This window comes from Lipotes vexillifer, unplaced genomic scaffold, assembly GCF_000442215.2.
Source record: "Lipotes vexillifer unplaced genomic scaffold, Lipotes_vexillifer_v1.1 scaffold1347, whole genome shotgun sequence".
Classification (NCBI taxonomy): domain Eukaryota; kingdom Metazoa; phylum Chordata; class Mammalia; order Artiodactyla; family Lipotidae; genus Lipotes; species Lipotes vexillifer.
In genome coordinates this window covers 991,029-1,007,436 of record NW_006796201.1, presented here as the reverse complement: position 1 = coordinate 1,007,436, position 16,408 = coordinate 991,029, and the positions used below count along the sequence as shown (strand labels likewise).

Genomic DNA, 16,408 nt, shown 5'->3' with positions numbered 1-16,408 from the left:
AATATTACTAAGAAGTCACCCCTACACTATTTCTGTCTTTGGCTTCCCTGGGTTAAAGGCCATCTTGGGGGCCTGAAGACATAAGCTCTTTCCTGAGAGATTTATTTCACAGTGTGGGTCCCCAAGGGAACTTGCCACATGGTGTGGATGACATCGAAGGAGGTGGGTATGCTTGAGCCGTAATTAAGCAAGGCAATCCGTCCACCTCCGTGTAACTCAGCTAAGTAAACGCTATTCTCTCGACAGGTGCATCTACAATAAGCCAAGACATTTTTTCCCTATGGTTTCTTTGTTTTACTTGCAGCAGCAGAAAAGCCTTTGTAAATCACAATGGTCTATGGATATAACAGTCTTTCGAAATGGAGTGAGGTTTTTCAATTTTTATTGATTTCTTTTAAAAATGCCTTAAAAAGTAGAGAGCTTGATTATCACTGCTGACTACACACGAACATGATGTATCATGTTATATGGTGAGCTCTCCCTAAAAATCTTTAAAACGATCTAGAAATTCAGCCAGTAGAATCCTCTGAAATGTTGATCAAGGGCTGAGCTGCCTCAAAACCTGAGAAAACACCTCCTGGACTGCTCAGTGACAGGAAGAGAAGCACTTTACTTAATTTTTATCTGGTCTCTTGGATGAAGAAATGCGTGAACATAAAATGCTAAATTAGAAAATGACAGTGTCTTTTGCAAAGTTTTTTTAATGTTTTCCTCTTGAATCTAAGAGATAGCCAAGCGCCAAGGCCTCTTGTTCCCATTAAGATAAAGCCACTCTCCGGGAACACACCCTTTGTCATCTCTCCCTCCAGTGACCCCGCCAATGGCGGCTTTTAACACTGGTTTCTGTCTTTCTTCAAGCATCAAAATGCCTCCTCACCACACCTGAATCTATTCATTGCCTCTGAATCTATACTTTTTAGCTCCTCATCTGCTTTCCTGCATCCACAGAAACTGTCTTCAGGGAAGAATTTTAGTTGCCAAAAGGGAGCCATGCAAATCATGTGAGAATCCAAGAAACTTCTCTCTCAAGGGTGATACAGGAGCAGAGAATGTCATAAAGATACAAACCTCTGGGATTTTTTCTTTTTTTTAAATTGGCCATAGGTGGGAGATGTTTGCAAAGATTAGCTGGTTCTCTGTGCTCCCTTTACGGATTCTGAAACAGTAGCGGTTCCCAGGCACTATTTTCAGAGCTGCGCTGACATTTGTTAATAATGTTAGGGTAGAAAGCCCTGCTCATTTTAAACTCATTTAGATACAGAGAAAATTAGCTAGTATGTGCCAGAAGTGAAAGGGGAGAATATCAAGTTACTACCCTCAGGGAGAGAAAGGAGAAGTTTTAAGTAAAATGAAAGAGGCCTTTTCCCAACAGATGCAAGAACTGGGGGAAAAGTGAAAATTTCAGGTGAAAAGCAAATAACTCTGTCCCTTCTTACTAGCTCACCAGCAGCTTGCTCCTATGCAAGCCCTACTAGGCCCCTAGTTGGCCCGTTATGCAGCCCAATGCAACGACGCCTTTCCAATAAGCCTACCTTCTGAAATGAATATAGGGAAGAATCTAATGCTGTCTTGCCTCCCCAAATTGCTCTAAAAAATTATTGCTCCCTAAATGCAACGCAGAACTTTGGATTGGACTCTGGAACAATAAAAGGACATTAGTGGAAAATCTGGTGAAATCTGACTAAAGCCTGTGGCTTAGTTAGTAATACTTGATAAACGTACCATGATTACATAAGACATTAGGGAAAGCTGGGTGAAGGATATAGGGGAACTCTGTACTATCTTTACAACTATTCTATAAATCTGAAATTATTTCCAAATAAAAAAGTTTAACGAAATGATGCCCCTTGAGGGGACTTCACTCTGATCTCTGACACATAGGAGGAGGCCTCTGGCTTCTGGGCGTGGCCTCCTCCCTTTAGACCAGGGGTTCCCAACCCCTGGGCAGACCAGTACTGGTCCTGTTAGGAAGCGGGCCACACAGCAGGAGGTGAGCGGCGGGCAAGAGAGCGAAGCTTCATCTGTATTTACAGCTGCTACCCATCGCTCGCATTACCGCCTGCAACCCTACCCCCACCCCGTCTGTGGAAAAATGGTCTTCTGTGAAACCGGTCCCTGGTGCCAAAAATGTTGGGGACCGCTGCTTTAGACCACAACGCGGGCAACAGGAGAGCACACCCAGGAAGGAGAATGCTTGTCTCGTGTCCTAGAGGAAGGCTGCTTGGAAAGCAAGCCGCGTCTGACTGTGTCTGATTGTACTGTGTCTCCTTTGATTAGCGAGGCAGAAAGGCAGAAGCCTGGAAAAATCAACAAAACGATCTCAAACAAAAGCACGCTGGGCCTGTCACATGTGTTAATCATTTGCTCTCGGAAGAGTGTAACTGTATTTTCTCAGACTTGCCCTTGATTCACTATACATTTTATTCACTACTCATTAATGATGGGAGATTTATTGTTCATTCAAAATGCCACTATCAAGAGTTAGCAAGAGAATTCCAAATTTTAGGCACTTTTCTTTAGATTCAGGGCATTTAGTTGTCTTTTAAAAATTGTTTCTATGGTAAGACAGAAATAAAGACACAGACCTACTAGAGAATGGACTTGAGGATATGCGGAGGGGGAAGGGTAAGCTGTGAGGAGGCGAGAGAGTGGCATGGACATATATACACTACCAAGCGTAAGACAGCTAGTGGGAGGCTGGGAGGCAGCCGCATAGCACAGGGAGGGCAGCTCGGTGCTTTGTGACCACCTGGAGGGGTGGGATAGGGAGGGTGGGAAGGAGCGAGATGCAGGAGGAGATACGTATATGTATAACCGATTCACTTTGTTATAAAGCAGAAACTAACACACCATTGTAAAGCAATAAATATGTATTTATTTATAAATACATCCAATAAAGATGTATAAATAAATGTTTCTATGTGTAATCAATATTTTCATTTTACCTATATTAGATAAGGACTGTTGAAATTAAGGTTCTTGGAGTAATTCTTATAGTTTAAGCATCTATCCTATATTTTGTGCCACAAGTTACTTCAAGTATAGATTTTTCTCTTGAACACAAAGATACCTACTTTCAGAAATGTACGTACGGCCTCTGCAATTATTTTCTTTTGCCAAGATCGGTGTAAAATAGTATATTTTCACTTAAACACCATTGTCCCAGATGGCGTAAAGATGAAAAGCTCTCCTGGAATTTCTTGAAGGCTGGTGGAACAGAAAGACTTCACTGCTGTATGAACTTGAGTGAGCTGCTCAATATTTCTGCATTCCAATTTCACTACCTCAGACACAGTAGTCCAGAAACTCCTCAGGTCCAGCGGTGCTCAGAGATTAACAAGAAGCTCTATAAAATGTTCAGAAATCTCTTAGGCAGAAGGTGAAAGTTTTGCTTAAAATAAGGAACAAATTGCTTCTGCTATGGAAGCAGGAAGAAAATTCAATACCAAATCACCGGGGTAAAGATGGGCTTTTTAACAAATGGTGCTGGTATGGCACAGGGGCCTTTTTCTGACAAGGGAGTGTTTTAAGCAGAGAAGTAATAAGATCTGATTTATTTTTGAACAAGACCACTGTTGCCGCTCTGGTGAGAAGAGTCTGAAGGCGGGGAAGGGTGAATGAATGCAGGGAAGGAGTTGGGAGGTGACCTCAACCATCCCGGACAGGAGTGGAGGTGGGGAAGAGGCAGGCAGGTTCTGCCAATGACTTGAAGGTTGACCCAAAAGGTATAAGAGAAAGACAGCCAAGGAGGACTCCTATGTTTCTGTCCTGAGCAGTAGGGAAGGATGTAGTTGTCAAAAACAGTGATGAGAAAGATGATAGGAGGAGACTGTGAGAGTAAGATTAGGGCCTCAGTTTCAGCCATGTGGGATCAGATGTTAAAGTGGAATGTCAAGCAGGTGGTTGGCTGCAAGTCTGGAGTTGAAGGGAGGTCTGGCTGGAGATGGAATTTGGGAGTCACCAACGTATAGATGGTGGTATTTAAAACTTGACACTGGAGGGAGTCAGAATGGCTAGAAGAGATCCGAGGACTGACCACGGAGCCATCCAAAACGCAGAGGTCAGGAGGGCGGGAGGAATGACCTGGGAAACCAAAGCCTTGGCCCTTCCTCTCGGCAGCCCAACTTGTACCACAGGGAAAAAGCCTGAAGACAGTGAGGTCTTTTGTATGTAATTAAGACCAGAGTTACCTGGGAACAGAGCCTTTAAGGGGAAAGAGCACACATTCCCCCTTATTTTTTAAGCGTGATATGGTAGCTGAGCCAATTTGTTGACTTATTTTGAAAATTTCACTTCTTTGAAGGGACCAAGAGACTGATTTGGGGGAAGGTTGCTGGGGAGAGGGTTAGTAACTGACAGCCTCGAAGGCAAATCTGTAATTGGAGATGGGCTTCGGAAGCTCCCTGTAATATAATTTGTTCAAAATTTAAAATGGAATAAATCCTACACGTGCATACCCACATATTCTTGGTATGTGCCTCTGAGCCAAATTTTTTTTAATAAAAAAAAAAACGGCAGCAGCCTTAGGATTGACTTTAAAAACAAAGCTGTCTGTGAATCCAAAAATTAAAAAATATGCTTTTCTCACTGACTATGAATTATCTCTGGGCCCCTGGCTATATGTAAATGCTGTGACAGCAAAGGAAGTCCCTCTTTTCAAGGACACAGCTCGTCCCTATGGAAAATGTCCCCCATGTTTATGAGTATTGTGCAAACAAAAGAGCAGTTGCTAAAACATGGATTTATTGGGACATTATTGTCAAATACTATCAAAGACAAAATTCTCCGATAGCTTTGCCTGATCATCTGTAGTACTCGAGTTACAGAAATAGTACATGTACAGAATGTATTCATGTGCAAAGTGGATCATTTATTTAGCACCAAAATCAAATTATAAAAACATCAGCTCCATCTTAAAACAGGCATTTAAAAAATATTTCTGATATTCTAAGTTTGCATCAAGACATCTGTACAATCTGGAGACCCAAATCCCACTGTAATTTCCAGTGACAAAGGCAATTTTTACTAGTTGTGGGAAGTTGGAAGGGGAGCCATGGTGTGGTGATAACTGCCCTTCAAAAAGTCCAGGGATGCTGTTTCCTACTCTGCCTGAGGTTTCCTCCTTGATCTCCAGGGAATGTGTTTTGTGGTTGCTTAAACAGAGTCTCAGTAACTGGTCAGGAATCTGTTATATAATAATATTGCAAAACTTACTGAAGAGAAAAAAACCATGACCGAGGTCTCTTGCCCACTCACATCTGCCATGCTAAGCTTCTCAAACAGGGCTCTTCATAACTAGCAACCCTGAAGCCCTGATTTCAATGTAATAAGGGCTGGTTAACACCCTTTAACAAGTACTTTGCAATTCCAAACAACTCCCTGACAGCTTTCCTAGGGAGAGCATGGAATAACTGTGCAGGCGCTCTAAAGATCTAGAGGCAAAACAAGCTCAGTTTAACCATTTCCCGCTTAGGCGTGAAGTCCAGTTCATGAAGCCCTCCTCAAAGAAGAGGAAAGCAATGTTTTCTCTTTAGTAAAACCCTTGCCACTCACGGGGCTTTCCCTTTTCCTTCCTTATTCTTTTTTTTTTTTTTTTGCGGTACGCGGGCCTCTCACTGTTGTGGCCTCTCCTGTTGCGGAGCACAGGCTCCGGATGCGCAGGCTCAGCGGCCATGGCTCACGGGCCTAGCCGCCGCACGGCATGTGGGATCTTCCCAGACCAAGGCATGAACCCGTGTCCCCTGCATCGGCAGGCGGACTCTCAACCACTGCGCCACCAGGGAAACCCTCCTTCCTTATTCTTGGCAACTGTTTTTTGAAACTGGGTAACTCCCCATAGGCAGGTGGCAGGAGATATTTACAAGTAGAGCCAGCATCCTGGGGGTACTGTCCTTTGTGCAACCATGAGGAAGATGAGGCAAATAAGCTCAAGAGGACGTTTTGTGAACAGGTTAGGAAGGCCCATTTGCACCCGTCCTTTGGAGCTAGTGAAACTGGATATCTAAGGCTGTCCAAACTCCCAGGCACGAGGAATCCCAGTTCCAACTCTATTGCGATATATGTATTCATGATCCTTATTTATGAAGGACTTTGGTTTCTCCTTGGCTGTGGGTTCCTGGGCTAAGTAGGTCTGGTCTGTGGGTCAGCAGGTGGGATAGTCCTGGAAGACTTACAGGGCCAGGGACATCCTCCAGCATGTTGTTTCCCCACCAGATGGTAGCACTCCCGACAGTGCTGCAGGGAATAAGTCACAAGATGGGACATGATTCTGGCCCTATACAAGGTCAACTAGGCTCCTATCAAGGACACACAGAGGGATAAGTCTACAGGGAGCAATTCTGTGTTCTTCTGGCCTTCAGTCTTCCATGTCAGTGAATTTTCTCTTCGTGTAGTTCTGAACCAGGTTGGAAGCTGTGATCTGAGAGGCCTGACCCTTCTCCCAATACTGAAAGTCATTCAGTCCTTTCTGCCCTGTTTGAAATAAGCCTCTCTCCATCTCATCTAGCCTGGCTACCAGCGCCGAAGTGTCTTCGTTGTAAGCATTCTGGGAGGAGTCCATGATGCGGCGGAAACGTCCAACAAACGTCTGAAGAAGCGAGAGAGAGAAATCAGATACATTTTAATCCCTGAACATTTAAATGGCACGAAAGGCAAGACTCTGGTTTAGGACTTAGAAGGAGGTCTGCATCTCCTCTGCCACCTGTAATCAAGTATCTTATTTCCAGGACTTCCTGTTGGTCCCAACTTGTAGCAAGCAAATATGAAGAGCAACAGACAAGCCACAGTTACATGTATATATAATCAGCAAAGACAGTCTAATTGTAGGCTGACCCGGAATAACAAGAAACTGATTGTATAAATCATACACTCCCCGGGTAAGAGTAACATCTGGTGGCTGCCACAGCTGGCTCCTGAGACATGTGCAAGGCCATAGGTTTTCACGTCAATAACTTGCCTGCAGGAGAGACTGGGAGATGTCTGTGTTCTCTGGACTGTCAAAATGTAGGAGTTGGGAGCCGAACCCGTAGAAATGTGGCCCCATTTTGTGGAGGTCCACCACGTTGGCATCTGCACTGAACACGGTCCTCCAACCCTCCTGGTAGATCTTGGGAAGTTCCACAGAAAGGATCCGGCGCTTGTTGTCAAAAAGTCCTTTTGCCAGCCACAAGGGGAGTTCAAGCTTTGAGCCCTGTATCGCACAGGATTGTAGGTTTTAAAAACAAGTAACATAGTAGGAAATGTGTGTGACAAAAACGAAATGCACATGGCCTGAGGGAATATCAATACCGCCTGTTCTCTTTAGGGGCGTAACTGTCAAATACAGAAGATATAGCTGTGACTTGAAGAAATGAACTGTGTGGGCTGAAGTTTTATGTCATGATGGAATGGAGAGAGAAAAAGGATTTATATACCAAAAACAAAGTTGAGAACAAAAATGTGGCACAAAGGGAAAGTTTTCTAACTAACATAAATAAAAACTGTCCAATTGCAGATACTTCAGAGATATAGTAAACATTTCTACTTTCTTTGAAGATTCAACATCTATTCCACATATGCACTGACTGACTACCTACTATGTGCCAAGCACCTCTCTAGGTGCTGGGGAATATAAAGAAAAATAGGGTCAGCCTGAGCTCAGGCTACAGCCCCTCCCCAGCCCACTACACAGCTTTAAAGATGACAGAAAAGGTAAATGTCTCTATTTTTTAAAGCCTTAACAGAATTAGTAAATAGATGAGGTGGCCGCGATGCAAGCAGTTTCTGCAGTCCAAGCTGCAGAAACATTAAAATGAACATAGATAAGAATAGCATATGCAAGGGCCTGTTTTTACCTCAAAGGTCTGCAAAAAAGTAACATTTATACTCCTAAAAACAGTCAGTTAAAAATTTGCAGAAGCCACAAATTGAAGCAATCAGCTCTATATAAAACAGCTAGAAATTTAGCTAGCATTTTAATATCCCAATGAGAATCTGAAAAACGTTCTCCATTAAGATCATATGGGCTCCACTTTTTAAAAACAACACTTTATCCCTGTGCCTCATTTATTTTGTAATTAAGTTTGTACCTTTTGATCTCCCTCACCTATTTCGCTCCTCCTGCCCCTCCCTCACCTCTAACAACCATCTACTGGTTTGTTCTCTGTATCTGCGAGGCTGTTTCCACCTTGTTATGTTTGTTCACCTGTTTTGTTTTTTAGACTCCACATATAAGTAAAATCATACCATATTTGTCTTTCTCTGACTGTTTTTTTAGAGGTTTTCTTTTTATATATACAAGACACATTAATCCATTAAATTTGAGGACACAGTACAAAAAAAAACTTCAACTAACTCATCTGACAGTGCTGTTCACACTCATGATGCCACTTTTTGTTGGTGTTGTTTTGTTTCCTAATAATAAAGGAAGAGACTTAGGGCTGTTGGGCTGATATATATTTGTGGGTCCCCCCCCCCGGAACCTCACCCACACACCACCAGGGTGAACAGGAGGAGGAGAAGGCAGGGCAGGGCCCACAGCAAAAATTTCATAATCTTGAACGCAAGAAGTTAAGAGAAACATCAAAAAAAAAAAAAAAAAAAAAAAAGGCAAGCGTAACTGGGTTAAGGAGGCAACAAAGGCACAAACTCTCACAGAGGAGAATTGCTGTTAAAGGTGGGGGTGGCTTTGAGGGGTGGGTGAGCAGAGCTTTTGGTAAACTTCACAGGGCTGGGGAGAAAAATATTTGGTTCAAAGCTGCCCAAGCAGCCAGGGCATGAGGGGTCAAGATCCAAGAAAGAAGAGAGAAAAGTAAAGTCCAATATTTGGCACTAAATATCAACAATAATTAGGCTCTGACTTTAAAATAAATAAAAAATCAAATGGAAATTCCAGAGCTGAAAAATGCAATAATTGACCTTAAGAACTCACTAGATTAAGTCAAATTTAACAGTTTTACCAGATATAACATAGATGAAGTGAGGATCATGAATTGGAAAAAAGATCAGTAGAAAATAACCAGACTAAAGCATGGAGAGAAAATACAGAAAAGAGCCTAAGAGGCATATGGAATATGGTTAAAAAAAAAAAAAAAAAAAAAAAGTCTAACATACATGTAATTTGAATCCCAGAAGGGGAGGAGGGATAGATTGAGGCAAAAGAAATATCTGGAGATAATGGCCACGAATTTTCCAAAATTAAAAGGAATATAAAATCACAGATTCAAGGAACATTATGAATACCAAGAAGAATAAATATTAATAAGACTTCAACGAGGCACATCTTACTCAAATTGCTGAAAAACAAAGACAGAGACAAAAGCAGCTATTAGTAGAGGTCAGGAATATATTGCCTTTGAAGAAGAAACAATAAGAGTTAAAGCCGACTACAAAGTGCTGGCAGAAAATAACTGCCTACTAAAATTCTATACCGAGTGAAAATATCCTTTAAAAGCAAAGGTGAAATAAAGGCATTTCCAGACAGAAAGTGTGCACTAAAAAGTTAACACAGCAGCCTGAGGCTGCTCTCCTTAGAAAGGCCTGCTTGTAAGGAAGACCTTGGCTGGTATCTGGGAATTTGGGTTTCAGGAGAGTTCCCACCATTCCTGGGACTGATAAGAGTGCCTCAATGCGCCTACACTGCTTTTGTTTTTTTTGTTGTTGTTGTTGTTTTTGCAGTACACGGGCCTCTCACTGTTGTGGCCTCTCCCGTTGCAGAGCACAGCCTCTGGACGCGCAGGCTCAGCGGCCATGGCTCACGGGCCCAGCCGCTCCGCGGCACGTGGGATCTTCCCGGACCGGGGCACGAACCCGTGTCCCCTGCATCGGCAGGTGGACTCTCAACCACTGCGCCACTAGGGAAGCCCACGCCTACACTGTTTGTACAAACAATGTGGCTTATGCTGAACCCCTGCTTTCCTTCTTGGAGTCTGGAATCTTGGTATGTGCTAGGTAGAGAGTGCCTATGTAAACTTCCCCCAGTAAAAACTTGGGTACTGAGTCTCTAATGAGCTTCCCTGGTAGACAATATTTCACACATGTTGTCACAGTTCATTATTGGAATTAAGTGTGTCCTACATGACTCCACTGGGACAGGACTCTTGGAAACTTGTGTCTAGCTTCCTGCAAACTTCATCTCATGCACCCTTTCCCTTTGCTGATTTTGCTCTTATCCTTTTACTGTATTAAACTTTAAACACAAGCATGACTATCTGATGAGTCCTGTGGGTCCTCTTAGTGAATCATCGAACCCAATGTTGGTCTTCAGTACCCCTTGTACAGACAGAAATGGAGAATCTATCACTAGAAGACCCAGAGTAAAGAAATCAAGAAGGGAGAATGAAAATGATCCCAGCGAGAAATATGGAAATGTAGGAAGGAAGAAAAATAAGAGTAATGGAAAGAGTAAATAAGTGTGTAAATATAAAAATAACAATAAATGACAATAATGTTTTATAGGATTTAACATGAGTCAAATTACAGTACAACAATAACATAAAAGAAAGGAGGGAGAAAATGGAGTTAAAATGTCCTTAGGGTTTCCCTGGTGGCACAGTGGTTGAGAGTCTGCCTGCCGATGCAGGGACACGGGTTCGTGCCCCGGTCCGGGAGGATCCCACATGCCGCGGAGCTGCTAGGCCCGTGAGCCATGGCCGCTGAGCCTGCGCGTCCGGAGCCTGTGCTCCGCAACGGGAGAGGCCATAACAGTGAGAGGCCCGCGTACTGCAAAAAAAAAAAAAAAATGTTCTTAGATTCTAGCACTGACTGTGAAGTGATGAAAGTAGTAATTCATATAACATTCTTGGTACTCAAAAATGATTGTGTAATATTTAAGGTAGCCACTAAAATAACAGAAGAATAAATAATAAAAAGGAAAATGGAAAACAAAAAGTTGATTAATACACAAGAAGCCAAAAAAGAAAAAGGAAACTAAAACAGATGGAACACAAAGAAAATAGTAGGAAGGTAAAAATAAACACAAATAAATCAATAATTAAATAAAATGTAAATACATTAAATATACCAATAAAAAATTGTCAAATCAAACAAAAAAACCCCAACTATATGCCGCTTAAAAGAGTCATACTGTAAATATAAATAGAAAGACATATAAAGGTTGAAAATAGAAGGATGGAAAAAAGTTATGCAAACAGTAATCAAAAGAAAGAAGCATTACTAGAGATAAAGAGGGACATGTGACAATAATAAAAAGGTCATTAAACCCACAAGAAGAATATAAATACTATCTAAATTAACAGAATTAAAAAGAGCAACTGACAAACCTATAATCATTGTGGGAGACATTAACATATCTCTTTAGATAAATGAGAAGTAGCGAACACAGAAAAACTGTAAGAATATAGACGATCTCAACAAAACAAATAACAAACTTGACCTAATTTACAGATATAAATTATGTACTGCAGACCATTACTTCACAATATAGAGCTTTTCAAGCATATATAGAAGGGTTAAATTGATCTTATGCTGGGGTTTAAAGCAAGCGTTAACCCTCAAAAAACTGAAATCATTCAGACTATGTTCTCTGCCACTGTGTAACTAAGCCAGAAATCAAAACCCAAAAGTGTACATAGGAAAATCCCCAAATGTTTGGACCTAAGCACCAGTCTTACAAATAATCCATGAGTCAAAGAAGAATTCACAATGGAAATCAGAAAATCAAATTAAAACTTGTGAAATCTAGTTAAAGCAAGAGGAAATGCACAGCTAAAAATGTAAAAAGGAAAGTTGAAAAATCAATAACCTAGGTACCCATCTCAAAATGTGACTGGGTGGAAGAGAACAAAGAAAATCAAGTCTGAAGAAAGTAGAAGGAAAGAACCAATTAAGATAAGAATTTAACGACCTAAAAATAAAAGTACAAATGAGAAAGTTGACAGAGCCATTACCTAGTTCTTTGAAAAGACTAACACAAGTGATAAACTCCTAGTAAGACTAATTAAGAAAGACATCATAATTTCTCCATATCAAGAATAAAAATCAGGGGACTTCCCTGGTGGCACAGTGGTTAAGAATCTGCCTGCCAATGCAGGGGGACATGGGATCGAGTCCTGGTCCGGTAAGATCCCACATGCCACGAAGCAACTAAGCCCGCGTGCCACAATTACTGAGCCTGCACACCACAACTACTGAAGCCTGCGCACCTAGAGCCTGTGCTCCTCAACAAGAGAAGCCACCGCAATAAGAAGCCCACGCACCGCAATGAAGAGTAGCCTCCACTCGCCACAACTAGAGAAAGCTGGCGTGCGGCAACAAAAACCCAACACAGCCAAAATAAATAAATAAATATATTTATTTTTTAAAAAGAATAAAAATCAGGACACAGCTATAATTGTACAGATGTTTAAAAGATAGTAAAAGGATATTTGAACATTATAACACTATATTGGAAAATTTAGATGAAATAGTCAAATTCCTAGGGGGAAAAAACAAGGTACCAAGACTAACACAAGAAAAGAAAATCTGATAGTTCTGTGTCTATGAATGAAATTAAATGTCATTAAAAACCTTCCACACAAATCTCCCACGCAGAAGAATCCCAAATAATTTATGCAGACACTGTGCCCTCAAAGAAGTGGAGCATAACTCACCACTCCTTAAGTACGGCTGCACATAATGACTTCCTTCCAGAGAGAAAAAAGGTGGAAAAAAAGAGTAACTTTATAGAGAAGAATCCTGACAAACCCCACCTCGATCAAGTGATCAAGGTATCTATCAACATAAGTCATGCTGATGGCATGTACCCTTGATACGATGTGGTAGAAACGGCACTTTTACCTCTGTGGTCTTCCTCCTCAAAACACAGTCTAATCCCAAGAAAACCATCAGACAAATCCCAAATGAGGAACATTCTCAACAAAATACCTGGCCAGCACTCCACAAAATTCATGGTCATTAAAAACAAGGAAAGTCTGATAAACTGTCAAAGCCAAGAGGAGCCTAAGGACACATGATTACTAAATGCAATTTGGTGTCCTGGATGGGATCCTGGAACAGAAAAAGGACATTAAGTAAAAACGAAGGAAATATGAATAAAATATGGACGATACAGCTGTACATCAGTGTGTAAGAGAACTAAATCCTTAACTACTATAATGGAAAGTCAATAAATAATGTCTAAAATTTTTTTTTAAATCAAGATAAATTTAAGGGGCTTCCCTGGTGGCACAGTGGTTAGGGGTCCGCCTGCCGATGCAGGCGACGCGGGTTCGTGCCCCGGTCCGGGAGGATCCCACATGCCGCGGAGAGGCTGGACCCGTGAGCCATGGCCGCTGAGCCTGCGCGTCCGGAGACTGTGCTCCGCGGTGGGAGAGGCCACAGCGGTGAGAGGCCCGTGCACCGCGAAAACAAACAAACAAACAAAAAAATCAAGATAAATTTAAGAACATTATTTAGAAATACGGAGGTGAATTTTGAAGAAACTGTGAAAAAAGTAGACAGACCCCGTGGAAATGGAAAGGGGCATGAGAGAAGCAAGGCAGAACCTGCTACTTTTTGTTATAAATCTTTCGGTACCATTTAACTTTTTAAACTCTGCATATGCCTTCCTTTGATAAAAATTAACTCAAAACAGACCAAACAAAAGCACCCTTCTAAACAAAACTTAGGTTAAATAGGAAATAAAAAATAACCATTACAAGCCATGTTCCTGGGACAAACTCGAATTTGAAGTCCTGCAGTCCTAGGTTCGAATCCCAGCTCACCACTTACAATGAGACCCTGGCCCAAACTTTCTGGGCTTCAATTTCCTTATATATAACAACACCTAACTATAGGGTTGTTGAAGGACTAAAGGGGTAATAGATGGAAAAGTATACTCCCCCCACCCCATCCATGCCTGCACTAAAGCCCTCAGGAAATGGTTGCTGATACCGTCTTCATTATGCAGGAATGAATCTAGCAATCTGCGGTTCCCAGACATCATCCACTCTATACAACCCCAAACTGTTGTGTTCTAAGGCAAAAGTGATCAGAACCCTGGTCCTCAAGTATTCCGTAGGCGCCGATCCTTGAAGCATCAACACATGTAGGGGTGAAAAGACACTGCTGAATATGGGTAGTTTCAAAAATGAAATCCGTGTTGCAGGGAGCCTGACGACCCAGTATAAATTTAGTTTCTGTAGGGGTGTTGAAGGCTAGGTCTGCGGGGGACCAGCGGACAAGACTCCTTAACGCACGGCCCTGCCTCCCCCTAAAACTACAGATCCCAGAGGGCAGCGCGCCCGGCGACGCGGCGCCCCCCAAGCCCGCAAGGCCTATAGGAAGTTGTAGTCTTTCCGGGCCAGATCGCTTACCTGAGGGATTGCGTTGTCAGCCTCGGACCCTCCGCTCCGGTCTAGGAAGAAAGTGCCGAGGCGCGGCATAGGCATCTCTGTGCGCACCGGGAGCTTCTCGTGGGACATCAGGATGTCGTCCAAGGAAAGAAAGTTCTCCTCAGGCCCCAGCGCACCCGACTCCACCCGGAAATAAGCCTCGGACATGGCGGCGGCTTGAGCTTCTCCGTTTCCACTCTTGTGATTCGGGAGAGTCAGGGATGTAAAAGAAAGAGGAGGCGGCTGAGGCCGGTCAGGATTGTGAGGGTTGAGGATGTCGCTGCGGCCACCCGGCTGGATTCAAACGCTTTTACCGCGCCCGGGGACGGGCCAGACAAGAGCAGTCGATCCAGGCGGATCTGCCCAGGCAGAAGCAATCGACAAAGTCTGCGGATTTGGTTCAGCGCTACCCAAGGGAGGGGGAGCAGTAGGTGGATCCGCCTGAAGATTTGCAGCTCTGTAGCCCAGTGTGAGAACTTTAAAAAGCAGCTGGAAATGCCTTTGAAACTGCAAGATGCATTTGCACTGGATTGTCTTTATGTGATCCTTTAAACTTTTATATGAAATTTAAAACACTTTGCAACACGTTTGGGGGCTTAAAAAAAGATATCATTGCGCCCTCTCTCCCAGGCTTGATCCGTTCTGACCTGTTTACTACAGTTTGTCAGTCTCTGTGAATATCTGTTAATCTTGGTACTTGAAAGAAACATTCAAAACAAAACAAAACTCTAGCACTAGCTCCAGATAGTTATTATGGACTATTTGTAGTATTTTGGAGGAGGTGTAGAGTGGCAGGAAGGGTGGAGCACAGCACACGTGGCTTGCAAAGGCCCTGAGTCTACTTCAGGGCCCCCCGGTTCACCTTAACATCAAGTGGCCATCTCCTTTTGTGGCTTTTATTTTAAATCCTTAGAAGAAGAAATCTGATCGGCCCAGTTCATCTCTTTGAGGCAGGCACGTTGGTCATAGGCGGCCAGCCACTCTGTAGATTGGGTGCCTGTGTCAGTGCCACAGGGACAGGGAAGGGGTCATGTTATAGGTACCAGACTTGGGGGCTCAGGGGCATGGGTGGTGGCAGAGTGTTGAGAGAGGCACTACAGAACTTATTTCGTAAAGAAGGACATTTTCTGGGGCGACTAGAGCTGTGAGCAGAGGGTTCCTAGGAAAGGAATGTGTGTTAACCATGTTTTTTATGTTGTGTATTTTATGATGCTCTGACATCTTGGGGCCTTGCAGCCCCGAGGGAACTGTTCCTCCCAGGGTGAGCTAATTCCTAGAGTAACAAACAACTTGCCTATGAACCTGCCTGCCATGTACAAAGCAACTGATCCAAACCATATCCCAACCACTTCCTTTATCTAACTCCCACATACCAAGCCAATATTTCCCCTGCCCTAAATCACCCCAGGGCCAAGAACTGGACAACTAAGAGACCAACCTTATTCAAACTAACCAATCCTAAGTTTGTTCAGACTTGCCTACTCTGCCTCACCCATTTCTTCCCACAGAAACCACAGTAAAGGTTCTGGGCCATATTCTCCCCTTGCTCCTTGTGCCTTCTGACTGACCCTGGTACTTACCTGTGTGGCCCTGCATGGCATGATGTGCCCCCTTCCCTTGGGAGCAATAAAACTTCTTTCAGTGGCACTGACCACTCTGTGTCATCACTCAGTGACCAATATAAGTTAAATCCTGGGCATCTTCAAAACCAGAAGCAGTGGGGGAGTGGGCCACATTATGGAAAGCCTTGGGTGTTATCCTAGGGAGTTAGACTAACCATAGGAAATGGGAGAAAAAGTGTAAGGTTCTTGAGCAAGTAGTAACATATATCTGAGCTTTAAGAAGAGAATTCTGGCAGTGGGGTGAAGAAGGGAGAGTTTAGATGCAGGGAAGTCGGTCTGGAAGCTGTTCCATAGGCAGTACCTGGCAAGCAGTCGGATATAGGAAGGAAAGGACAGAGAGGGTCAGAAATGACTCAGGTTTTTAACTTGGTTGACTAGGTGGATGGAGGTGTCACTAATTGCTGTACAGAGCACGGGAATATGGGCGGTTTGAGGCAAAATACATGTTCGATTTGGCACTCATGGAGTCCAGGAGCC

At 43.0% G+C, this 16,408-nt stretch overlaps 1 protein-coding gene across 2 annotated transcripts; it reads right to left on the bottom strand.

Annotated features, from left to right (window-relative positions):
* Positions 1-6,355: 6,355 nt before the first annotated feature.
* On the bottom strand, positions 6,356-14,649 carry GINS3 (GINS complex subunit 3). Of its 2 annotated transcripts, XM_007468310.1 has the most exons (3): positions 14,292-14,649; positions 6,956-7,189; positions 6,356-6,586 (listed from the first exon to the last, which is right to left on the bottom strand). In XM_007468310.1, exons 1-3 carry the CDS (start codon positions 14,475-14,477, stop codon positions 6,356-6,358), a joined length of 651 nt encoding a protein of 216 aa, XP_007468372.1. In that variant the 5' UTR covers positions 14,478-14,649. The 2 variants fall into 2 exon arrangements, with proteins under 2 accessions (XP_007468372.1, XP_007468373.1); XM_007468311.1 differs by lacking the exon at positions 6,956-7,189 and having other exon boundaries at positions 14,292-14,477.
* Positions 14,650-16,408: the final 1,759 nt, after the last annotated feature.